This window comes from Perognathus longimembris, chromosome 2, assembly GCF_023159225.1.
Source record: "Perognathus longimembris pacificus isolate PPM17 chromosome 2, ASM2315922v1, whole genome shotgun sequence".
Taxonomy (NCBI): Eukaryota; Metazoa; Chordata; class Mammalia; order Rodentia; family Heteromyidae; genus Perognathus; species Perognathus longimembris.
The window spans coordinates 77,987,991-78,014,654 of NC_063162.1; the positions used below are offsets into that span (position 1 = coordinate 77,987,991).

The 26,664-nt window shown below is 35.4% G+C and overlaps 2 protein-coding genes and 1 pseudogene across 6 annotated transcripts in view; 1 reads left to right on the forward strand and 2 right to left on the reverse strand.

Annotated features, from left to right (window-relative positions):
* The window catches only part of Vwc2 (von Willebrand factor C domain containing 2), a 146,255-nt gene extending 140,177 nt beyond the window's left edge, over window positions 1-6,078 (forward strand). The window contains exon 5 of the transcript XR_007210023.1: window positions 5,032-6,078. The gene's annotated coding sequence lies outside the window, so the exon portion shown is untranslated. The remainder of the gene's footprint in view (window positions 1-5,031) is intronic.
* Window positions 6,079-14,123: 8,045 nt separating this feature from the next.
* The window catches only part of LOC125346749 (zona pellucida binding protein), an 84,745-nt gene continuing 72,204 nt past the window's right edge, over window positions 14,124-26,664 (reverse strand). For 3 of the 5 annotated variants that reach the window (XM_048339558.1, XM_048339557.1, XM_048339556.1), the window contains 2 exons: window positions 26,394-26,571; window positions 14,124-14,637 (listed from right to left, as the gene is read on the reverse strand). In XM_048339558.1, the coding sequence (XP_048195515.1) occupies window positions 14,543-14,637; window positions 26,394-26,571 (273 nt within the window). In that variant the 3' untranslated portion in view covers window positions 14,124-14,542. Of the gene's footprint in view, window positions 14,638-18,165; window positions 18,230-26,393; window positions 26,572-26,664 lie in introns of all 5 variants that reach the window. The other 2 variants (XR_007210024.1, XM_048339559.1) reach the window with 2 other exon arrangements.
* LOC125347417 lies at window positions 16,518-16,613 on the reverse strand (annotated as a pseudogene).

Consider the following 26,664-nt stretch of genomic DNA (forward strand, 5'->3'; position numbering starts at 1 on the left):
ACAGCTGAAAGCTCCAACTCTTATCATTTGCAGGTCATTTGCTTTCTCAGTTTACTAGCAAATTTCAGATATCCAGAAGATAGCAACCTGGAACAGACCAAATACCTCTCTGTTAGAACAGTTCAGATAAACTTGGGTTGTTATTGTCATTTCTGATGCAAATCAGGGAAAAAATGCTTTTAGTGACAAAGTTCTGATGCTGGAGAAAATTCCTTATAATGAAAAGTCATGGTACTTAGGATAAAATAAGCTGAGTTCACAGTTTTGCTATTTCCTTGATTATTCCAGTTTTCACATTAAAATTTCTCATTTTATACTTGGTTTTGAGTATTTCTATATATTTTCATCTTCTTGTCTAACATAAGTAAATACCACCGTAGGCATCTAGGGAATTGATAACATATATCAGAACCCAGTTTCTTGAGAAATACGGTGGTTTGCACATCTTGTTGGAATGCCCGAAGGTGATAGTGGTTTAGATTTCATTAGTATCAAATGTAACTGAGTTCTATAAAGTACCTGCTGCTTTAGCTTTAACACAATAATATGAAGAAAAGAATTGAAGTAGAGATGTTTAATGTTTTGTGTCTATGTACCAGAACTGGAGCATGATTTAATTCAGGGCTTCGACACTCTCCCTTAGTTTTTTGCTCAAGGCTAGTGTCTGTCACTTGAGCCAAAGCTCCACTTCCAGCTTTTGGCTAGTGAATTGGAATCAAGAGCCAGGGTGGCTTTGAACTGTCATTCTCAGATCTTAGCTGCCAGAGTAGCTAGGTTCCCGCGCATGAGCCACCAGAACCCAGCTCTTAATGTCCAAATTTTAATGGTATAAATCCCACTGAATTCTAAGCAGTACCAACAATCAAGCTGAGTTAGCACACCTAAAGTTTCAGCAGCGAGAAAACTTCAATGAAAGTGTGTTGAAAAAGCTTGGCCCATGGGAAGAGTGTGATGGAAGAATTGGACACTGCTTCATACCTACCTCCTGGGTCCTGAGAAGTCTGGAAAATCCACGATCAACCCATTGTGCAGGCACAGAACTGTCAATAGCTATCAATGAACATAACCAAAGCAATTTCAATACTGTCTTAACATAGAATGATGACTAAATTTAATTTAAATATTGCTATTTTAGTTTTAAGTTTACTTTCCAGACAGTAGAACTATATCTTATTTTTCTAAGTTTATATTAACATTTGATTTGATAATTAATATTAAGTACTCATATTAAATAGCCTACTTTCAGCTCCTGGCATTTAAATATTAGGCAGGACTGCTTGCAAATACATAGATGAAAATATTCATTTCACATTACTTTTGTTGTATTTATATTATGTGAAGAAGTATAATTCTTTCTTCTATTTGATTTCAGTTAGTATTTTCTACCTAAGCAAATAATTTTCACCACTGAAATGGAAACAAGGTGGAAGATATCTAATAAGAAATGTCTTTGAAACTACTGATGTTCTGTAAAAAGAAACTGAATTTAATTTATTTAAAAATATACTTAGCAATAAATGTATATCACCTATGAGGTTACATGAACTACCTGTGCTTACCACAATGATATTCACAGCTCCTTCAAACAGTGGACAACATAGTCCTCTTTTATGCAGAAAGATAATGTGGGCTTAGAGAACTTCAGAAACTGCCTTCTGACTCTGCCTAGAGTATCACAGATTAATAACTCAATCTTGTATTGTAGCAGAATCTGTGGCTCAAAGTTTCATTATTTGCTTTTAGATCAGGGACCTCTGAAACTTAAAGACAGGAATTTCCAAATGCTCTTCCATCATAGTTCCCAGAAACACAGTGTTGAACAACACATTCTCCTCATTCCACCATGGCAATCCTTGACTCTCCTCTAACCAAAAAGGCAGCTCCTCACAAAAATAGTGCTGACCTCTCTACTCTAAACTTGTCATACATTTTGTTGTTGTTTTTTTTGCCAGTCCTGGGCCTTGGACTCAGTCTGAGCACTGCCCCTGGCTTCTTTTTTGCTCAAGGCTAGCACTCTGCCACTTGAGTCATAGCGCCACTTCTGGCCGTTTTCTATATATGTGGTGCTGGGGAATCGAACCCAGGGCTTCATGTATATACACGAGGCAATTACTCTTGCCACTAGGCCATATTCCCAGCCCATACATTCTTATTTCTAACTAAATTGTATCTAGATCTTCTGTTAAAATAGTTGGCAAGCATCAATAATGATTATGGACTTTTGGGTTCTTGTACAGAAACTTATGAAAAATTACCAAACATTATGACACTTTGTTGTTGTTTTGATCTTTACGACAAATGATCTGACAAACTATTTTGTCTCATTCATAACTGTATTTTATTTTGCAAATAACTGTTAAGTTCTTGTATAAAGGGGTTTCAATTCACGGGGTCAGTTTATGAGTACAATGACGTAAACTTTTCAGGGGAGAAAGGATTTGTAGATTTTCCGAGGTTTCAATTCATGGTTGGACTGAAAATGCACTTGACTCTGAAAATACAGTCAGGTGTGTTTTCTTCTGGGTTGTACTGTTCATTCAAGTGCCCAGGTTGAACATTAAAGCATCTTCACTTTGGTGACAAGGAAGCACAGAGAGAAAAAAAAGGGGCTAGACACCAGGTACAACCTTGAGCACATCCTCAATGCCCTCCTTCCTCCTTTCTAGATACCCCTTCCCCACCTTTGAATATTCCACAAACTCCCCAGGACATAAACTCAAGTATTCAACACCTGAACCTGTGAGAAATGTTTCATTTTCAAACCAAAGAAGACCCTAAAATCATTTCCTAAAATCAGATTCCTAAAATCATTTAGGTGACAATCATATGACAAGCATTACGTTAAAATTTGAATTCACTCACCTGTTTGCAAACATTCATACATAGTAGGTTCCTTTTCCACACTTCAGTGGTTGCACTGAAGCCAACTCTGCCTGGTTCCCAAGCCCATAATATCCCTTATCCCCTTGGGGCATAGTCCAGGCATTAATGCACAGAGCTTCCTTCATTCAACTATTCTTCCAGGGGAGGCAGCCATAAATAATAGTCATTTATTTCATTCTGAAGATAATGTGTTGAATGCCTTTCATATGAATAATCTAGTTAAGGCTTGTATGATTAAGTAATAGACATACAGTTTTAAGGCCATACAGCTCTTATTAGTTTAGTATACCCCACTGAGGTCCTTAGACCAGTGAAAGCAGCAATGGCATCACATGTCATTTTGAGCTTTTGCATTAGTCATACATTTACATCAATACTACTAACTATAACTTTAAAGAGTGTTTCTGTCTTCTGATATACCACAGCTAGTGATAAAATGTAGGTGTTGATGTTTAGTGGAACCAATGGTATTAGGAAAATTAAGTGCCTACTTAATACAACCTGTGTACAATGTTTTCATTTACTCCTCAGAAATTTCAGCTCAATTAATATAATGATAAAAGCAATCTGCCTGGAACATACTATAAATATTTGTGGAAATGTACCAGTGAAATCACTCTCTGTATAACTAATATAAGCTACTTTTAAAAAAAGGAATCTGCACATGTCATGTAATGATGTTTGTGATTTAATACTACATATTATTTTTCAAATCAAAACCAGACTGACTTCAATCACAATACTGACAATGTTGATACAAATGGGTGGAAGACTGGGTGTCTCCAAGCACCTGTGGCTGGCTCATGCAGTTGTGCCCATGCACCCTTATTATTTCCTTACAAGGAAAACATTCCCCTTTAAAAACAGGCATTATAGTAATAAAGGTACTTGGTACAAAAATATTTGCTAATATATCTTTTTCTAGGTTGTAGATAGATCATGGACAACTATGGATTATTAACACTTTAAGTATATATATACATGTAAATGCATGCATATATATATATGTATACACACATGTGTGTTATAAGCATCAACCCTTAAGTGGGACTCAGAATGGGCCAAATCAAGAAATGTTATTAAGATACATTATGGATATTCTTTGTACAATAAGATATAACTAGAAAAATGAATAATATATAATGAGGAAAGGGGGATGATTATTTTGTATATGAATATGTAGAAATTTAGAGTAATTCATATTCTAAGAGTGTGTCAAAATCTTTAAACTTTTGGCAAGGATGAGAAAAACTTAAAATGTTTAATATATACGTCTTAGGAAAAGGCAAAAATAATAAAGATATTGGTTGAGACACTTTTCCTTTGAATTTATTACTTATATGTATCTAAATGTTTCATCTGCAAATAATGGATTGCTACTTTTATTTTTGGTATGTTGTGTGGCTTGAATTTAGAGCCTGGCCACTGTCCTTAATCTTTGTCACTCAAAGAAAGCAATCTACTACCACTTTGGGCCACAGTGCAACTTTTGATTTTTGGGTGGTTAATTTGAGATAAGAGTGTCAGACTTTTTGTGTCCAGGCTGGCTTCGAACTGTGATCCTTAGATCTCAGCCTCCTGAGTAGGTAGGATATGAGAAACCAGCACCTGGCCTACAATTTTTTTATACATGCAAACAGCCAAACAGCTACTCTTTGAATTCACTGAAATCTGAAAGTTAGATAGAAGCATTAGCAGGAGCTTATTAAAAGATAAAAGCAACAATGGTCGTTGGCTAGAAATTCCTTTTAGGTTAGACATCAAAGATGATGATGAGCAAGATGAGGTGGAGGAAGGCACACTCATTTGTAAACCCAGTTAAGCATTTGTAACCCAAGTAAACATTTGTGAAAATGTATGGCTATAGCTATTTACACAGCTATAAATATCTGAATTTGAATATGCACGTGTGGTACTTACTATTATAGTTTACATTATATGTAATTTTAGTAATTTAAAAATATTTTAGTATTCAATAGACCTGGTATTTGAAATCATCACCATTTACCAAATATAGGTGTTGCTTTTTCTGAGATGGATTTCAAAACCATGGCCTTATGTCTTTATTTTTAATGACTATTTGTGGGGAAAATATACCAAAGTGGTGGAAGTGGGTTTTTTAGTAATTTTTTCCTGTGTATCTGATAGATGGTGGACATGATGCACTTTGTTGAAGATATCAAAAGGAACTTCAGATATAGGAAAAAGAGAAGAAAGTGATCAAAAGGAAATGCACATAATGCTTTCAGAAAACCAGGAAAAGAACCTGCTGTTTGAAGGGATGGGACTGGGCCTCAGTAGAAAGGACAGGAGTTAAAAGGTATTAGTAAGGTGTCCCTGTCCCTGGCCCCGTCTCTAGTCTATACAATCATAATTTCCAGACAAGGGCCAGAACAGCATTTTAATAAAATCACAATTATCCTCAACAACTGTTAGAAATTGCCATCATTTAATGTAACATAGTCCCTTCACTTAGTTTATTATTATAAGCAGGTTTTCTACTTTGTAACTCAGACTGCTATCAGTAAATGGCGGATAGGAGTACCAATTCCTAACATGATTGAATGAATACTGAAAATACAATGGGAGATATTTATAAAACACAAGATCTATGTCAAAGTGTTTATGACCCTGTACATTGAGAATATGGAGCATAAAACATGTTTATAACTAAGTAAAAGTGAATAATCTTATTCAAGGCTTATTTTTCTTATTCTTTTATGTTTTAAATTTATGATAATATGCTTTATCTAAGTCTTAGTTTTTTATCCCATATCTATTTAATCTGCCAGAAAAAATGTTTTTGTATTACCTCAATTTTACATGGGGCTGAATTTATATAAGCAGGCCAATTTGAATGTGCTGTTGAATGGGTATGAGTGTTGAGCTGATTTATAAAATACAATAGTTATTTGAGTGGGTTTTGCACTTTCAGGTAAAGTCACATTTAGGAAAATCTTCTGAAATGTTTCTTAGCCTTTTCAAGTATTTTAAATGAGATCAATAAAGCCTGTCATCATAAAACACTCCAAATGCCTCAAATATTCTGAAGGATCTGAATAAATTACATGTAAGTATAAACTGTGAGGTTTACTTAGATATAGGTTATATGTTCCATTTGTTATTTAAATGAAAAACTATGGACTGGGTTTTAAAGTGAAGTCAATGTAATCATGTTCCACATAACTATGATAATAGTTTTGTTTAGTCACTTCTGAAAGTACATGCAATATTTATTGAGCAACATGATCTAGAAATGTAGACTAATGGTAAGTAAATATCTTAAATTGTGAAGATCTTACAGAAGTACATTTCTGCTGGGTTCGTGTGTGTGTGTATGTGTTGGTCCTGGGACTTGAACTCAGGGCCTGGCCACTACCCCTGTCTTTTTTGCCCAAGGCTAATATTTTACCACTTGAGCCACAAGCTCCACTTATGGCTTCTGGTTTCTTTTATGGTTAATTGGAGATAATCTCTTGCACTTTCCTGCCTAGGCTGGCTTCACATTGCAATCCTCAGATCTCAGCCTCCTGAGTAGCTCGGATTACAGTTGTAAGCCACAGACACATGGCTGCTGTGGCTTTTTGAAGGCATATGTGAACATACTCAAAGCACTTTTGAAATACCGAAACCAAAACACCTTTCTTAGAGCTCAGAATTAAATATGCCTGAATTAGAAGATTAGGTCATTTAGAACAACCCTTATGCCAAAGGCAAATAAAAATAAAATCTGCATAGCACATATATATTTACTCTTGAAGCCATTGGAGAACATGAAACAAAGGGGAAAAAAGATCAGACTAAGAGCTTAGAAAAGCCCAAATTAAAGTTCAGCCTGACATCCAGATCATTTTTTCCCTGAGTGTGTATCTCTCTTGAAATGGTTATGCTGAGACAATGAAGGATAACATTTTTTATATTTCATGACAAAAATGTGGTGAAATTTACCAAGATAACTTGTTGGTAACTTTCCATATGTCACTTTGGGGCCCCTATGGGTGTCATGTGATATGTATAGGTGATCTGAGGGCACACGAGTGTCCTCTTCTAAATGAAAACCTCTCTCTGAATCACTGGATTACCAGGGAGAATCTCAGCTGCTGAAACTGGGGGTCAAAGTGACCACAGGGTTTCAGTACCATGGACACCTTTCTGAAGACAACAGTCTTTATTCCAAAATTGAATGTAAATATTTTCAAGCACAGTATTCTGTGTATTATCAAAACTAAAGAGGAAGTAGTATGAAAAGAGCAGACATAAAGAACAATAAGAATGGAAACGACAGTCTCCTAAAGATGGAACTATCAGATGGAAATTAGGTGTAGTGTGCTATATTCATGGACAACAGAACAAAAGTAGACATTTCAGCAGAAGATTAGAAATCTTGAACTGACCTAGCAAAACTGAAAAGAACCAAACAAGAATTTTGGAAATGAGGAATATCTGAAATTGAAATTCAGTTAAATAGATTTAACAGGTTAAAATAATTGGTCACTGAATTTGAAGACATCTTAAAAGAAGTACAAGTAGAAAATTCATGAATAAACGAAAGTCAATATTTTGTTGAAGTTTCAGAGAGTAGAAAAGGAGAGAATGGAGGAGAAAAGCAACCATCTTGAAAAGTTGATGAGAAAAATCCCAAGTGGGAGCACTACAGTGAAACTGGGGGGAAAATGAAAACTCTAAAGGAAGACAGAAAAAAATAGAGTCTAATAAAAACAGAAACATTAATTTTAACAGATAATACTATAGGAAACCAGAGAATTCTGGTGGCAATTAAATATTTTTTTATGATTAAGGAAAAGAATTACCAACTTAGAAACCCACATACATTTGCACAGGCTGAATCCTGACAAATCCTTCAAGACTTTTGGGAAGGTTTCACCATTCTAAGTTTCATCTAAAAATATGGCCACAACATAGAAAAACAGTTACACAGGAATGCAAGAACAGCATTTGAAATGAAGCTTTGAAAAGATATATAAAAATACTCAAAGGCTCTTTACAAAGAAACTGCTGAAACCGTACTTGAAGAGAGCTAGAATTGGACATTAATAGGATATTCATAAGCTTATTGGAAGAGACTGACAAGCTTTGTGTCAACAAAGCAAACTAACTAGAGGAAGTTAAGTCAAAGGAAGTTAAGTCAAAGGAAGAAGTTATGCCCAAGGCATTAAGCAAGTTTAGATAAACAGAACTGGCCATTTTTGGTTTGTTTTTTTTTAAACTACTGTGAGCAATGACATGCGGATGGTAGGAGAAACAGACATGAATTATGAGAGATCATGAGTTGATGGCTGGTACAGGAAGCTCATACTTGCTATAGAGAAATATAGACTCAACAGAAAAAACAAACTATATAGGAAAAAGTTGGTATCTTTCTGAAGACCACTATGCCTGTTAAAGCATCAACAAATGTCAACATTCTAGTACTTTGTTTTTCTTGAACCTCACTAAGAGACACTGATGATTCACTGTGGTATCTCCATCATCCAGCAACCAATCTTAGTTTTAGTATGTAGGTAAGGTAAATAAAATATATTTTCAACTTTCACCCTATACGAGTTTATTGGGACACAACCCAGTAACTGAGAAGTAACTGTAGTGCCCTTAGAAATTCAACTTCTAACAGTGAAATGTAACTGTAGAGCAAAAGGTGGAATATCATGGCTAAAGAAGACAACCATACAGATTAGAACCAACAACCTACCAAAAAAACTCCAAATTTGATATGGGTCTCACTATTATCTACCTGGATGGTGACTGAGATGTGTTTCTCTTTCCTTTTACCTCGCAAGTTTTCAATGGTCATTCTCTTCCTTCTCATTCATGAGACATTAGGTAGACTAAAGGAAAACCACCTAGACCACAGACCCTGGATCTAAATTTCTACACATTTGTCATGATTCTGAAAATCCATCTGGATGCAGTGACTGGGTGAGGATCTGAAGCAGTATTACCTGTGGAATAAGAACATGCTAAATTACATGTGGGTCTTCTTAGTGTGAAGAGTGTGAATCAAAGTAGACTGAAGAGTGTGGCCCTCTCCACACCCACTCCAAGTCTAAGCTCCCATTCTCTATTAAAGAGAATCAAAATGAGTATATCCAATTCCAGCCTCCCTTATTGTACTTTTTTTTCAATTTAATGTGTCCATTTTGTGCAATGCATCTTAATCACCCCTTTCATCATGATTCCCCTTTTCCATCTATCCTATTTCTGACTCTGGCTTACTTCCAAAGATGAAAAAAATAGATGAAAACATCTATGTACATTCAGTATCACAATCCTTTACTGTCAGGTGATCCTGTAGCCTTGAAACACAAATCTATAAAAGTCTCATCTGTAAAAGTCTCTAAGGGTTTCCACTTTCACCTCATCTGAATAAAAGGTAAATGAAATACCTGGAGAACAGAAGGGCCTCCAGAGATGGAGAGGCAGTGGAGCTCAAAGGGCTCTAGGCACAGCTGAGCTACCACAGAACAGTACTGGAGTCAGGTTCTGAACTAAGGTGCTGCACAACCAAACCCTAATTGACACTCATCTTCAACTATTTACATTGTGTGAAGTAGGTACATCAACTTGCAAAAGTTCTCTAATCATTTTGATTTAGTGTTTTTCATGATAAAATGAATCATAATAATAAACCCAAGTTAGGAAAAGAAAATATGAAAATCTTCATGAAAAGTTGTTTTTGTTTCACAGGTCCTGAGGCTTGAACTCCAGGCCCAGGTGCTGTCCCTGATCTCCTTTTGCTCAAGGCTAGCACTCCCACCACTTGAGCCACAGTGCTACTCCCAGATTTTTCTGTGATCTAATTGGAATTAAGAGCCTCATAGACTTTCCTGCCTTGGTTGGCTTCAAACCACAGTCCTAAGATCTCAGCCTCCTGAGTAGCTAGGATTACAGGCAGGAGCCATTAGCATCTGACTATATGAAAGGTTTTGTTGGAACCTTTTCATATAATAAACCAATCACAACATTATTCAATAAATAATGAAAACATGGGAAACTTGACTTATCAAATTAGCAATCTTTTTTTTTTCTGTTTTGCCAATACTGCAGTTTATACTAAAACGTCCTCTTGTTTGCTCAGTTGGCACTCTACCACTTGAGCCACACTTTGTTAGTTTTTTGCCAGTCCTGGGCCTTGAACTCGGGGCCTGAGCACTGTCCCTGACTTCCTTTTGCTCAAGGCTAGCACTCTGCCACTTGAGCCACAGCGCCACTTGTGGCCATTTTCTATATATGTGGTGCTGGGGAATCGAACCCAGGGCTTCAGGTATACAAGGCAAGCGCTCTTGCCACTAGGCCATATTCCCAGCCCCTTGAGCCACACTTTCAACCCAGACTTTTCTGGTTATTTTGGGGAGGCAGTCTCACAGACTTTTCTACTTGGGCTGTCTTTGAACAGTGAGTGGATCTCTGATTTCAGCCTTCTGAGCCAATAAGATTATAGGCATGAACACTGGTACCTGACTGAATCAACAATTTAAAAAACAACACTGGTGGCTATACCTACAACCCTATCTACTGAGGAGGCTGAGTTCTGAAGGTCAGTTTGAAGCCAGCTTAGGCAGGAAAGCCTGTGAGACTCATCTTCAATTAACTACCTGAAAAGCTGGGAATGGAGCTGTGGCAGAGTGCTATCTTTGAACAAAGCAGCTCTAGGACAGTGCCCAGATTATAAATTCAAGCCCCAGGACATGGACGCAGAAGCGCACGCACACGCACGCGCGCATACACACACACACACACACACACACACACACACACACAGGAGAGTGTGCAGTGAAATTTGTACTCTTGTATACCAATGGTGTTACTGTAAGTTGGTTCAGAGAGTTAAGAAATGATTTGGAAAATGCTTCAGAGGAAAATGCTTAGAAACAGTAAGGCCTAGCAATTCTACTCTATTTAGCATTAAGATTTAAAAATACCACAGAATTTTCAGGAAGATGTCAACTAAAATGCTACATATAACTGAAAATTTGGAAGCAACAGAAAGGTCCAATAACTAGAAATGTTTGGCTGGAATGAGTCAAATACTATAGTCATTAAATTTAAGTGAATTAAGTAAATAGGATGGAAATATATATATATAACACTAGGAAAATACCAACTCCACAGTATGTATAAAAAAATTCACAAATAGAAAAAAAATTAAGAAAAGGTTAACATTGCTGATCTCTGGGTTATTGATGCTATTTGGTAGTTTCCCTTTCCATTATCTTGTTTTACCAATTCCCTATAATAGTACTGAGTCAATTAGGATTCCTTTAGCTGTAATAGAAAACCTACAAACTTAAATGAAATGAACTTTACTATCTCATGGCACCTTGCAGCACCAGTAAGTGCAGTGTGTGCTGGTGCTGATAGGATAGTGATTCCATGACATCTTTACACCCACTTGTGCTATCTCCACCCATCCTCGGTGCAGCCTTCTTCCAAAGACTGGTTCACAGGCAGCAGCCAAAAAATAACAACAAAAAAGAAGAAAAAAAGAACGATGCCCTGTAGCAAGCAGACCTGGTGCCTGCCTATATAGGAAGCAGGGAGTTGGTAGTGGAGGTGAGCAATAGTGTCTTTACTCAGATGCTACTACTTTAAAATTTCAAAGTATGCTATTGCTACCAAGATTTTAAAAAGTAATTTATTTCAGTTAAGAAAATTTGGAGAACAGAAGGCATCAAAAACTCACATGTGATCTTTTTACACAGGACAGGCATTTGTAAACATTCTGGAACATTAAAAAAATCTAAACAAAACAGGTAACAATATAATACAACAGATACAAACATAAATAAAATATATATGTGTGTATATGTATACAATACCAATTCACTTCATTTCAAAATATATTTTACTGCCTCACTAACATTTCATCATATGGAAAAAGCATCACTTATTAACCTTTGTCTTCATTCCATTTTAATTATTTAAGTAATGAATATCATTGAATAGACTATTTTACCAGATCTCTCATCTAGTTCCTTGGGATAATTTCAAATAACTGAAATTATTGGAGCAAACTTTTACATATTATCAAGTAAATGCATATTACATAACTAAAAAAAATCCAATAAAACAGAACATTAGAATCATATTTGCCTTTTAATTTTAGAAGTCAATCAAAAAAAAACCCATCAGTTCTTATAACTGTTTTGTTTTGATGGTATTATGGCTTGAACTCAGGGCCTGGGCATATCCCTGAGCTTCTTTTCCTCAAGGCCACTGAGCCAGAGCTCCACATCTGGCTTTTTGGTAATTTATTGGAGATAAGACTCTAATAGACTTTCCTGCCCGGGCTGGCTTCCAACCAGGATCTTCAGATCTCAGCCTTCTGAGTAGCTAGGATTACAGGCATGAACCACTGGTGCCTGGTTAAGTTCTTATAATTTTAAGAAGCAAATTCGACATTACATAAATATAAAATAGTATAGTGAAGCAAACAATGGAAACAACTTAAAAATACTCTTAGTGATTTATAATTTTTAATCACATTTTCTTCACCTTCAATTATATTCAACATTGTATACCCTATCTGTCATTATAACAGAAGTAATTTTTGTCTCAATTGTATTTTTACTCTCAAGACTTAATAATTCATTACAAAATACTGAGCACCAAACTATGCTATAAAGCTATGAAACCAGATATAGTGTGACTGTGAAAGGCAAATATATAATAGCCAAAATAAATAATTGATACAATGGATCACTTCCCCCCTACCCCCCCCCAAATACTTGGGCTTGAACTCATGCTCTTATCTGGCTTTCTTGCTCATGGTTAGTGCTCTGCCATGAGCCATGACTCTAACCATGTTTGTGACTGGTTAATTGGAAATGGAATCTCATGAATTTTTCTGCCTGGGTTGACTTCAAACCAAGATCTGCCATAGTTTAGCCTCCTGTTTAACTAGGATTATAGGTGTGAACCACCACTGTATGGATAGAACAGAGAATACTTCACTATGACAAACAGTAAAACAAAATTAATATCTCCCTTTGGTATATTCTGCTGACTGTTCTTTGGGGTTGGACTCCTACTAGTTTTTCCTTATTCTGTCTTTGGTATTGTGCGGTTTCATTTAAAAATCTGCATCTATAAGCTTAAGAATGCTGAACTAACTCTAATCACCCTTTTTTCACTTGTTTGCTTTAAGCCCATATCACCTGTGACTTGAGGACTTAGCATGGCTATAATACCTCTTGGCCTCTGCTTTTTCAGGCTGAATGACTCTTGATCTGAAGCTGTTTATGCCTCAGAAAAAAATTATCGTAAGTTAGCAAAAAAAGAAAAAAGGGCAAAGTTAAGGAGAAAAAGAAAGAATATATTCATCATATTATACACTTAAGAAATTTGATTAGCTTTGAGAAATAGCACCTCCATCTTCAGATGGAAGTTCAGGTCTCATTAAAAAATATATGTGCTAATTGCAAAGGAAACAACAGCTCATCCAAACAGTACAATACCAGAGGAAAACAGGCATATGTAAAACTTAGATGAAATATATGTAAAAAATTACGTCACCATGATTAAAGCCCAAGAGGATTAAAGAAAACCCATAAGGGCTTACAACAAAATACAGCACCGGGTCACTTGTATTGACTGTATATTCTGTAGGAGAATTCTGGAGTTATTATGACTGTCCATAGGATGAAAACTATATGAGATTTATTTATATAAAGCGTAATTACAACTGTAAATCCTATTTTATTTCCAAGTCGTTTTTCAGCTCTAGATCCAACTTGTGTTATATTTGCCTTTACAAATGTTTATGTCCTTTTAATAAGGCAAATATTAAGAGTAAAACAAGGAATGCTCCAGAAAGCAAAGGTCAATATAAATCAGTCAATACTAGAAAAACAGAGAAACTACTTACCTTGTTAATTACCTATGTATTTCATTTTGCATATAAATCCTATGTTAATTTATGAAATGGAATGATTATTCTAAAATGTTAAAAATGTAATTTAAGACATTTACTGAAAGTATAAGATAATCACATAAAGCTGGGTAACAATGGCTCACACTTGTAACTCTAGCATCTCAAGGGGCTGAGACCTTGAAGATTTCAACTCAAAGTCATCCTTGGCAGAAAAGTCCAAGAGATCCATTTCCAGTTAACCAGCAAAATGCTGGACTGGGCATGTAGCTCAAGTGGTAGAGCAGTTGAGAGAACTTGAAGTCCAGAGTTCAAACCACAGTACCACAAAAAAAGGCTAAACTAATTTGTATTTAAAACCTTAAAACTAGTTTTGAAAGGTCAAGATAAAATAAAACTAAATTTTATAAAATTGAATCAAAGGCAAAATGAAAATTGTTATAAAAGGACAGTGTCCTAAATCTGGTGAATATATGAAGTTAAATTGAATATATTTTAAAATTCCTGATAAAGCTATTGAGCTAATTTAATTCAATATATTTGAAACTATCATTAATATGCAATGATACAAGAGACATTTTTGAGTCATATGTGGGTCTGGGATGAAAGGATAAAGATGACAAGATGTTCATACAGTGTCTGATTAAAATGATGACGCCATTTTTTGGTACAATCTGATTATTTAATTTTGGCATAATACTGACATTATATTTTAATATTTCAAAATATACTTTTGTGTTTAATAAACCACTTAATGACAAAAGATTAATGCTATACACAGGCTTTTGCTCCATACACCAGGCTGCTGTTGCACTGAAGGCAGTGAGTTCCATCACGGGGATTATAAGATCCAGGGCTGCAGATCACTGTGAATAAAAAAAAAAAAAAATTAGCTAATAAGTAACATTACTGTCTTCCACCTAAGTTAATTTACAAGGATGGTAAATTGTCATAGAAGATTCTTTTTTTTAAGAGTTCTTAATTTTTTTACTGAGGTAAAATATATATATAACAGAATTAACTACCTTACCACGTTTTAAGTGCTACCTTCAGAATACTCAGTTATACAATCCATCTCCAGAACCACTTCATCCTGCAGAACTGAAGTGCTGAACCCATTAACAACTCTCCAGTACATCTGACCAGAGGGCATCATTCTTCCTGTTTCTATGGATCTGACTCATGCATGTAAAATGCATGTATGGATTCCTCATGCATGTAAAAGCATATATAAAAAACGTTTTATGTATATGGTACCGAGGAATTGAACCCAGGGCCTTGTGCATGCTAGGCAACCACTCTACCATTAGGCCAAACTCCTGTCCCCTGACATTATATTCTAAAGAACTGAATACAAGATCTCAGAAAGATATCTACACACTTGTGCTCCTATGTTCCTTACACCATTACTATAGTTATCAAGAGGTGGAAGCAACCCATGTCCATTGGTAGATGAAAGACTGACCACATGTAAAATGCAATAATATTCAGTCCTAAAAAGAAGGAAAACTTTTTCACATGCTACAGCATAAGTGAATGTGTTAAGTAAAATAAATCACGAAAATATAAATATTCCACTTAGAAGAAGTATCTAAAGTAGTCAAACTCATAGAAAGAAAAATTGTTATTTTTTAGGTGCTGGGAAGTGAGAAATGGGAAACTGCTGATTAACAGATGTAATCTTTCACTTCCAAATTCTCTATACACAGAGAGAGAGAGAGAAAGACAGACAGACACATACTCTCAAAGGAACATTATGAAAATATTCTTTTAGAGTACATAAAAATAGTGCATTTTGGAATAAATATAACCAAGTTGGCCAATATTTACTTAATAAAATGCCTCCAAAAATCACTAAATTAGAGAAAATACAAATAGAAAGAAGTATATCCCTTAGGCATGGGTTAGACGACTTAGTCTATAAAATGTCAACTTTATCCAAAGCTATCTATATATTCAAGGCAATTAATATCAAGGCAATTATATCAGTGACCTTTTTATAGATATAGAAAAATGCATCCTAAAGTATATTTACCACCTGAAGGGTTTTTTTTTGTTTGTTCATTTCTTTGTTTTGTACCAGTCCTAGTGCTCGAAATTAGGATCTGGATGCTGTCCTTGAGCTTTTGTAATCAAGGTTAGCACTCTACCACTTGAGGCACACAATTACACTTCTAGCTTTTCCGGTGGTTAATTGAAGATCAGAGTCTCACTGCTCTGGCTGGCTTCAAACAGCATCATCAGATCTTGAACTTCTGAATAGCAAGGATTACAGGTATGAGTCACTGGCACCTGGCTCCTTCATGCTATTTAGCACATTTTTAACATTCTTTAATAACTTACGGGCCAAATATGGCAGCATCTGGTCAGTTAAAAGGCACCTTGTTGAAAATAATAAATCATAGTGCCGCCGAATGATACCAGTCATAGGATTTGAGGATGGAAAGAACAAACTTTGGATGATATAGCTTAGGACAGGGCACTTGCTCATTTCTTTTTATGTCTTTATCAGTTGGGGATCAAACACAGGGTCTTGCACATGTTAACAAGTACTCCGCCTCTGGACCATACCTCCTCCCTTCATTTATTTAAAATGGTTGTTTCACACGCCATGAATGAAGTTAGGTAAGACTTGAGGTAGCTTCTGAGAGCTATGATGTGAGAGCAGGTGGACTGGTTAGGGCAACTACAGGCCAGTGGATAGGAGTGAAACCTGTCTCTCCTTTAGTACATTTTAGTAAACTTTAAAAAATATGGACACTTCACGAATTTGCTTGTGTAGAGGTCATGGTAATCTTCTGTGTCCTTCTAATGTTAGAATATGTGCTGCCAAAGCAAGCACTCCTATGTATTTTTAATATATGTTGAAAAGGAAGTGAAGCAGGAAGACAGTTTAGGGTCCTTGCCTAGGTAATAAAAGTAGGACTACTATGCAGGACACTGATCTGCCCACAAGTCTCATATTCACATAAGAGACAAAAGTGCCTTAAAGTGCTAAAGAAGATGATAATAAAATTGCTTGGGTCAGACCAGCTGGAACCAAATCCAGAACCAGAGACAAAGCATCTTGCAGGCAAAGCTCTCTTTCCTGGTGCAAAAGGCAAGAACAATGATCACATAGAAAGAAATCTTTGAGCCCTATGGTGTTTGGTGTGAGAATACTTAATATCTAAAAGGATTCTACACAATGTTCCAACAAATATGGGCATGGGCAGAGGCACATTTGTTACACTTGTCAATCAACCTGTCCATCAGAGCTCCTGACAAATGAAGGCTGGCTCACACTTATCCATGACTCATATCCCCAGCACCAAAGCCTTCAACACTGGAGCCTTGCTCAAGCCTGCTGTTCTCTAGCAATGTATCTCTTTAATAATTTTTTCTATCATTTTCATTATGTTTTGTGACTTCCTTGAATTCTTTATCAAGACAAAAAGAATAAAAATTAAGCTGCATACATTTCCAATAAAATTTATGGGCTTTAAGCTATATCACCTCTGATAATGGACAAAAACTTCACACTTTCTAATTTTAAAATGTAATACAAAGTTACAAAGACCAAAACAGTATAGTGTTAATATAAAAATAGGAAGACAGAATAATAGGCCAGAACTCATAGCCCAGCAATAAGCCCTTGTATTGGGTCAAATGATTTTCAGTAAGGGTATCAACAGAGTCAATAAGGAAAGTACTTTTTCAATTTATTGTGTTGTAAAATCTATTCACATGCAACTGAATGCTGTTATGATTCTTATCTTACATCATTTGTAATAACTCACAAAGACTTAAACCTAAGAACTAAGCCTACAAATGAATATTGAGAAGAAAATACTGAACTTCTTCATAATACTGGATTTTCAAATAATTTTTTAATGTAATACTAAAAGCACAGCAACACAATTGATTATCCAAGGACACTGTAATGTAATGGAAATACAATCCACAAAATAGGAGAAAATCCTTGTAAATATTATGTCTGATAAAGAGTTAATAACAATGAATATGCTTTAAAAACTCCTACAACTCAGTAACAACACCACAAAAGAAATGGACCAAAAACCTGAACAGATATTTCTCAAGATAAGCAAATAGCCAATACATGCATAATTGATGCTTACTATTAGGGAGATGCAAATCTAAACCACAGAGACCATTTCAAACACATAAGAATGGCAATCAAACTAATGGAAAATAGTGACTGTTGATGAGGATGTTGAGAAATCTGGGAGTCCTGTGCTTGGCTAATGGGAATGTAAAATGGTGAAACACTATGTAAAATAATATTGATGACTCCTCAAAAAGTTAAAAATAGAATTCATTTATGCTACATGAATCTACTTCAGCTTTTAATTGAAAAGAACTGAAAGTAGAATTTCAAAGAGATGTCTACATACCTTGTGATGTTAATGTTGTTATGCTGAAGCCCAGACCCCCATTGAGGCTGTAATTAGACAGTGCCTGAAAGACAGGGAAATTAAATGGGCTGAAAAGGGAACAGACCTCATCTGATGGAGGATCATCTTAGAAGAGGCACAAAAATTATTACAAATAAGGGAAACCATGGAGCCTATGTTTCTTTAGATCTGGTTTACTTCACTTAATATGATTTTTAGTAAGCCAGACCCAAAGAAACACAGGCTCCATGGTTTCCTTCATTTGTAATAATTAGTATATAGTCCTAGTAGAGGATCACAATAGCTCAATAGGTATGTATATATGACCTTATAAAATAATGCTAATAGAAATGAACTCTAAGATATGGGAACAAGAGGGTTTTGTTGTTGTTGTTGTTTGTTTTCTGTTTTTGTGTACTGTCTGCAATGATTTCTTTTTCTTTTGTTTTTTCCCCCCTCTCGTTTATTCCCTATGGTGACTGTTTTTGATTCTGTTACCCACTGTCTTGTATATAAGATTATCTGCTTTGGGGAAGAGAAGGGGAATCACAGAAACAGGAGGACAAAGGGTAAACCAATGCAACAGCCATATTCACTTGACACTATGTTGGAAATGAACTTTACAAGGGGGAAAGAGGGGAGTTGAGGGGAGGGAAAGGGGGAGAAAACTAGGGAGCAAGTAACAATGTTAGAAAAGAAATGTAATCATTGCCTTACTTATGTAACTATAACCCCTCTAGACATCACCTTTACAATAAATAAAAAAAATTCCTGTTCTTAAAAAAAAAAAAAGCACCAAAAGATTGCATACCATTCCACCATACACCAAGGAAAAGCCATGTGGAGACAATCAGATATGGCTATCTGCAATCTCTAAGATAGCCTTTTCACTAGAAAATGAATTAAATGGAACTCTGCTTGATCTTGTACTTCTATCACCAGTGAAGGACTTGCTTCTTACCTCTTGGCTGGATCCTTTTATGTATCTAAAGATGGAATATGAATTATTGATTCCTGCCTTATTCCCCAAGATCAAGCAAGACACCAGGTGCATATGAACAAGCTTGACCACATGCCTGTCCTCAGACAGGTTATTCCAATCTGGGCCTGGCCAAGGACACCACCCTTGGTTCCCAGGGGAAAACAGCTCCTCAAACCACATGGAGGGCTAGGGATATAGCCTAGTGGCAAGAGCGCATGCCTCCTATACATGAAGCCCTGGGTTCGATTCCCCGGCACCACATATACAGAAAATGGCCAGAAGTGGCGCTGTGACTCAAGTGGCAGAGTGCTAGCCTTGAGCAAAAAGAAGCCAGGGACAGTGCTCAGGCCCTAAGTCCAAGGCCCAGGACTGGCAAAAAAAAACAACAACAACAAAAACCACATGGAGCATTCCATTGTGGGCCTGGCCAAGGACAATGCCCTGGGATCCAAGAGACCATAACCTATTTTCTATTTCTGCTTCCTTGTTAAACCCTACATAAGCCACCCCAAAATCCAGTCCCCCACACAATCTCCAATCCTGCAGGAAGGTCTGTGCCCCTCACTGTTCCTCAATAAACAGTCATTGCCTGTTGAGGATCGAGTCCAACCTATTCTGTTCTCCATTTCCCTTATTCTGTTCTCCATTTCCCTAACAATCAGAACTATGAGAAAATTATTTTCTGTGCTTAAAACATCCAGTTCATACTATGGCAACCTAGCCTAATATAGTATATAATTAAAAGAACTGTGAAAGCAGGATTTCCAGAGGTGTTTACACGCAACCTGTATTCAATATTACCCAGAAGTACTAAGAGATGGTGGCAACCTAATATGTATAAAAAACATAATGTGATACAAATGTGGACACACCAGAGACACACATACATACATACACACAGACAAACAATATACCGTTTATCCTTTAAAAGGAAGGGAATTCTCACATGTGCTATAAGAAGAATATTAAGTGAAATAGGTAATAAAAAGTAAAATACTGAAGGAGGATTCCATTTATTCAAGGTGTTGGCCATGTCAAATTTAAAGGCAGACTACAGAATGATGATTTGTAGAATACAGGGGAATTTAGAGTATGGAATTTCAGTCTGGGAATCTAAAATAGGTTTGGAGATGGTAGTAATGGTTTTACACAACAGTCTAAATGTAGTTACCACCACTAAATTGTTCATTTAAAATACTTATGATATTGAAATTTTATTATGTTTGCCATAGGAAAATCAAATGCATATCATACTTATATTTAGAAAATATTTAGCTTGATAATACTAGGTATTGATGTACATGTGGAAAAACAGGATTTTTCATATACCTTGTTGTAAAAATATTAATACAACTGTGGAAAAGTCTGACCTATTTTAATTGATTGCATACTTTATGATTCAGTATTAAAGATCTTGAACAACAGCTAAAGATACAAACAGCAGCTTCTACAAAAGAGATAATCATTTGTCTAGGATAAAAACTTGAAGAGTAAGAAATAACTTCTACCAACAAGAAAATAGTTTATGCCTTGAAATATTTATAGAATAAAAACATACCAAAATCAAAATTTTATTTTAAAAAGAAATATATGAATTAATCTTATAAATATGGTCTACTGTTATGTAAATCAGTTAAAACAATCTAATATTAGATACAATCTCAGACTGGAGTTTTAAAAACTGAGATGTATGCTATTACTATAAAAGTAAATTTTAATAAAATTAATCTGTACATATCCAATAAATTCATATACCGCATCTGTAATCTTAACTACTTGGGAGGCTGCAATCAGGAGGACTGCACTTGAAGACCAGCCTAGGTAAAAAAATTCAGAAGACCGGATGTAATTGCATAAACCTCTTATTGCAGCCTTAGTGTAAAGGGTAAAAGAGGCAAATCTAAGTCCAGGGCAGGCATAGGCTTGGGAAAATAAAGATATTCTCTCAAATTAACCATTACAAAGAAGAGCTGGAGGCAATGCTCAGTTTCAGAGCCACCAGGTATGAGGCCCTGAGTTCAAACTCCAGTATTGCCCAACTAGATGAGTTATTTTAAAAATAACAATACTACCCAAGGAAATTTATAGATTTAATACAATCTGTTACATATACTACAGGAATTAACATACTATGGTAGTATCACATAGACACAGAGACCACTAGAACAGAACAGAAGGCTCAGAAACATACTCTTGCAAATACGGTTACTGATTTTCAACATGGGTAAATGCTAAGATTTTTAACAAACTGTGCTAAAAAACTGGATAGTCACATGCAAATAAATTAAGGGATAGCCTTACATCATAAATAGAAATTATCTCAAAATAGTTACTAGAACTAAAATAAAAACTAAGGCTTTTACAAAGTTGAGTTGTTGTTTTTTCTTTGCCAGTCCTGGGCCTTGGACTCAGGGCCTGAGCACTGTCCCTGGCTTCTTTTTGCTCAAGGCTAGCACTCTGCCACTTGAGCCACAGTGCCACTTCTGGCCGTTTTCTATATATGTGGTATTGGGGAATCAAACCCAGGTCTTTATGCAGACAAGTCAAGCACTCTTGCCACTAGGCCATATTCCCAGCCCCTACAAAGTTGAAATGTTTGTGATATTGGATTTTGTAAAGACTTGTTGGACAAGACACCAATAACAAATACAGTAAAAGAAAAGCGTAACTTGGACTTCATTAGAATTTACAACTTTATGCATCTTAGAATAGTAAGAAGAGTAAAACCAAGCTGGGCATCGGTGGCTCATGTCTGTAATACTACCTCTTCAGGAGGCTGAAATCTGAGGGTCATGGTTCAAAGCCAGCCCTGACTTTGAGACTCCAATCCCCAATTAGCAACCAAAAAGCAGGAAGCTCATGTGGTAGAGCACTAGCCTTAAGCACAAAGTTTGAATACAGCAACCAGGCCAAATTCAAGCCCCAGATCTGGCACCAATTAAAAAAAAAAAAGAGTAAAACCCAACAAAACAAAAAAGCTCATACCCGCAAATCAACAGGCAGTGCCTGTGGACAAAGTGGCTCACAGATCAGGATGACTATGCTTTGATGACAATCCATACAAGAACTTAAGATAACCAAAATCTGAACAAAAAAGCTGGGGGATGATGTGTCCTGTCATCTATGCCAAAATCCTAAGTAGGAGGATCGTGGTCAAGTCAAGGTTGGCCTCTGGAAAAATATCTGAGACCTTACTCGAAAAATTACTAAGAGCAAAAAAAAGGGTTAGAGGTGTGTGTGGCTTAAGAGATATAAAGCTTGCTTAGCAATCATGGTGCTCTGCTTCAGGACTGCCCAAACAACAATGAAAATCCTAAACAATGAAAGAAAATATGTGTAAACAATATATCTGATTTGGGTTTTAAAATTCAGAACATATACAGAACTTCTAAAATTCAAAATTTATCATATTAAAACTGTGCAAAAGACTTGAATAGAAATGTCTCTAAAGAAAATATACAAATAGATAATAAACAAAAATGTAAGTAACGAAAATTCTATACATTAGTCACTGTGACAGTAAAAGCTAAGCCATAATTAGTTCTATTTGTTTCTCATTCATAGATATTAAAAACAAATACTAACCATGTTGGTGAGAATACAAAGAGAAATCACAACTGCGATGCTTTGGTGGCAGTACAATAAAATAGTTTCTGTAGAAAACAGCAGGAGCACTTAAAAAATTATCACATGATTCAGTAACTCCACTCTTAAGTATAGGTGAAGGACGTAAAAAAGGCTCAGAAAGTTATCTTAACAACAAGTCTCATAGCAGCACCATTCAACATAGCCCAAATATGGAAAGAAGTAAATGTGCCTCCATAGATCCAACAGATTAACATGTTGAATATACAATTCAATCTTAAAAAGAACTTCATTTTTATGCATGCTATTGTATGGATAAAGCTTGAAAATACTTAAATGGAAATCAGCTAGACACACAGGATAAATACTGTATGGTTTCTTTTACATCAGAAACCTAGAACAGAAAAATTGATAGAAAGCTAAATAATTATTAAGAGCCAAGAACATGGAAAGTGGAGTTATTGTTTAACTGACAAAGAATTTGTATTTAGAATAAGAAAAAGGTTTGAAATAGATAACAGTGATAGTTTGACTTAACACCAATAAATTTACACATTAAAATTCTATTAGTTAAAATGATATGTTTAAATTCAATGTCTACAATATTCAAAAAAACACTGTTCCTTGGAGATATGGCAGATGTGCCCAGAATTACTATGAAATAGACCTAACAAAATCATGTGGTCCCCTAAAATGAAAAAATGTTAAAAACATGAAATCTGGGTAATTTTTGAATTATTATTCCACTACTGAATTGTTTTTATTTTTTATATTTTTGGATATAATTTGCCTGTCAGAATAATAGGTAGGTAAGATTTTCTTGCTTTCTGTAGTTAAATTGTATGGTGGGGCATAGCTGCCTTTCATCTCTTTCACTGTTGCTTCACAAACACCGTGCCTGTCATTTCTGATGCATTCACTGCAATATGTCATATAGTGTAGCCTATGACAAATTCAGTTATGTAATGTTGTTCTAGAGGTGTTTATATTTTGTAATCACTTTTGTCAGGTATTACTACTGGGTATAGTATTCTAAGCTGACAACTGTTGATTTTTAGTACATCAATAGGTCACCCAGGGGCTGGGAATATGGCCTACTGACAAGAGTACTTGCCTTGTATACAAGAAGCCCTGGGTTCGATTCCCCAGCACCATACATATAGAAAACATCCCAAAGTTGTGCTGTGGCTCAGGTGGCAGAGTGCTAGCCTTGAGCAAAAAGAAGCCAGGGACAGTGCTCAGGCTGTGAGTCCAATGACCAGGACTGGCCAAAAATAAAAAAATAAAATAAATAAAATAAAAATAGGCCACTCAATGGCCTGCATAGATACAAAGGCAACTATCATCTATTTACTTTCACGTTCCTTCTCTCCAGGATCTTTTTTCTTGGAATCCTTATGCCCTGATACCTGTCCAAATAATAAGTAAATTTCCCATGTTCACTGACTCCTTTGGTATACACTTGCTTTATGCTACTCTATCATAGCCAGAACCTCTTTTTTTTTGTTAGATTTAAGATTCTGATCCAGGAAGTTTACATTTTATTGCTAATTCTTTCAAATATTTATGGCATTTCATCCAATCAGTTAGGTGTGCTCCTATTAGATGCCCTGCTTTGTCTAAACTAAGTATAGCTTTTTAAAATTATATTTTTATTATCTTTAAGTAGTATACAATGAAGTTACCATTCAACAAATCATTTTGTAAGTGTAATGGATCTTAATCAATTGATCAATATCACTTTCATCATTCTCTCCCATCCTTCCTAACCCAATCCTTTCCCTTAATTTTCTTAGTTTCATAGGATACCCATTGAATATCATGACTGTATTCTCCCACCAACCTATAACCTCCCCCATACCATACAAGTGCCAGTTTCCTGGTATTCAAAATTTAGGCAACAAATTCTAGTACTAATTCAGAGAAAAACCTATTCTTTGACCATAACTTTTTATTAATTTAGGTTCCTCAGAAATGTAATGATTCAAATAAAGAATGAGAGTTTTGTAGATTTAAAGAAGAAATGTTTTCTCAGTGATGAAAGAACTACTTTACTTCAAGTAAAAGAATGCATATAAACTTCTTTGTTGTTGTTTCTGATCAACATATTCAAAGTTGAATATGTAAGCAAGATAAATTTATAGTCTAAATACATTTTAAAACAACTTTATCTATTTAACAATTGATAATTACTTAACAATGAAAGTATAAAGGTATAATTAGTAATACCATTTCAGGATAAATATATATGTTATTTTTTTTAAGTTTTTATTATAAAACTGATGTACAGAGAGGTTACAGTTTCATACGTTAGGCACTGGATACATTTCTTGTACTCTTTGTTACCTTGTCCCTCATACCCCCCTCCCCCTTTCCCCCCCTGCGGTGTTCAGTTCACTTACACCAAACAGTATATGTTATTTAAAGGTGACATTATTTGTAATCCTCATAGGTTCAAAACTACTATTCACTTGAAAAAGCTACACTTGATACTGAAAATTTTTAGTTTATCTTAAATCTTTATTGAATACAAATATAAATGCATGTAGACTGTTATTTTATGTGTATTTCTAGGATTTCTTCATTTTTATCAGTGCTCTACAGTGATACGTGCAGTTTCCCATCATCAAAATTTTACAAAATTGGTGTGTATGTGTTTTGTTAAATTTACACTGTATTTCCTAAGATAATGTTTTCAGAATATTTTGCCAATTTTGATATATTTAAACAAAAACAAGAAAAATTACAAAGCAGAATCTAGACAAATCAAGGTTTAAAGAATATACTTACTACTTAAATAACTGGAGGGCTTTTAATCTAACTTAAGGAAAATTAATCAGAGAAGACTGAATGAAAATGGTACTTAGTATCAACTATGCTGGAAACATTTTTAGAATTAATATTTGGCCTAATCAATTCTTAATAACAGAAATGCAAATACTGTGTCTACTGTATGCATGTTAAACCAACTACCACCATGAAAGTCGTGCTTCTCTAACAAAGCAGGAAGATAAATGTATGACAGAGTTGCTCATATCCTACAGTGCTAAGACTATGTCAGGGAAAAAAAAAGCTGCAACAAATAACTCAAGTAGTTATTTCAAAGCAAAACAGAGCTAAACTTATCAATAATAGATTCTAAAAGGTATGTTACTTGTCTTAGGGGAAATAAATCAAGTGCCTTGTTTCTATATCTGTGTTTCTTCCCTAACAACTGCATGGCAATCACCTTTGCCATAATATTAATACCAAGACTAAAGTGAAGCCAGCTTTTATTCTTTTTGTTTTGTAATTCTTTTTGTGTGAACTCAGGGCCTAAGTGCTGTCCCATTTCCCACTCAGGGCTAGTGCTCTACTACTTGAGCCACAACTCCACTTCCAGCTTTCTGCTGGTTAATTTAGGTTAAGTAAGAGTCTTGTGAATTTTCCTGCCTGGACTGGCTTCAAACCACAATCCTCAGACCTCTGCTTCCTGAGTAGACAGGATTACATACCCAAATCACCAACCCCTGACCAGTTTTATTCTTTTACAGCTTTAGCCTATGGTCTTTTTAAACACTACTTTAAATAACCTTAAGATAAGAGATGCATTCTCTTAGACACAATGAAAATGTGAGAATTCTCATCCATACAAAACATAAGAGCACAGTTCATTACATACCACAGCACTCAGGACATTTTGGATGCTTCAGGACATTCATTCCATACCCTGGAAAGCAGCGATTGATCCAAACCATTTGGAGGGTACCTTCAATATAGTATATTTCAGGCAATGGTTCTGAACGTCTGCCAATAGCTTCTACTTGTTGATTAAAAAATCTTTCTATGAGAGTTTTAGCCTAAAATAGAAATGGAATTTGGAGAAAAAAACTTATTAGCTACAAACAAATGTAAATTTAGAATAATAAGGTAGAATCAGCATAAAACAAAGT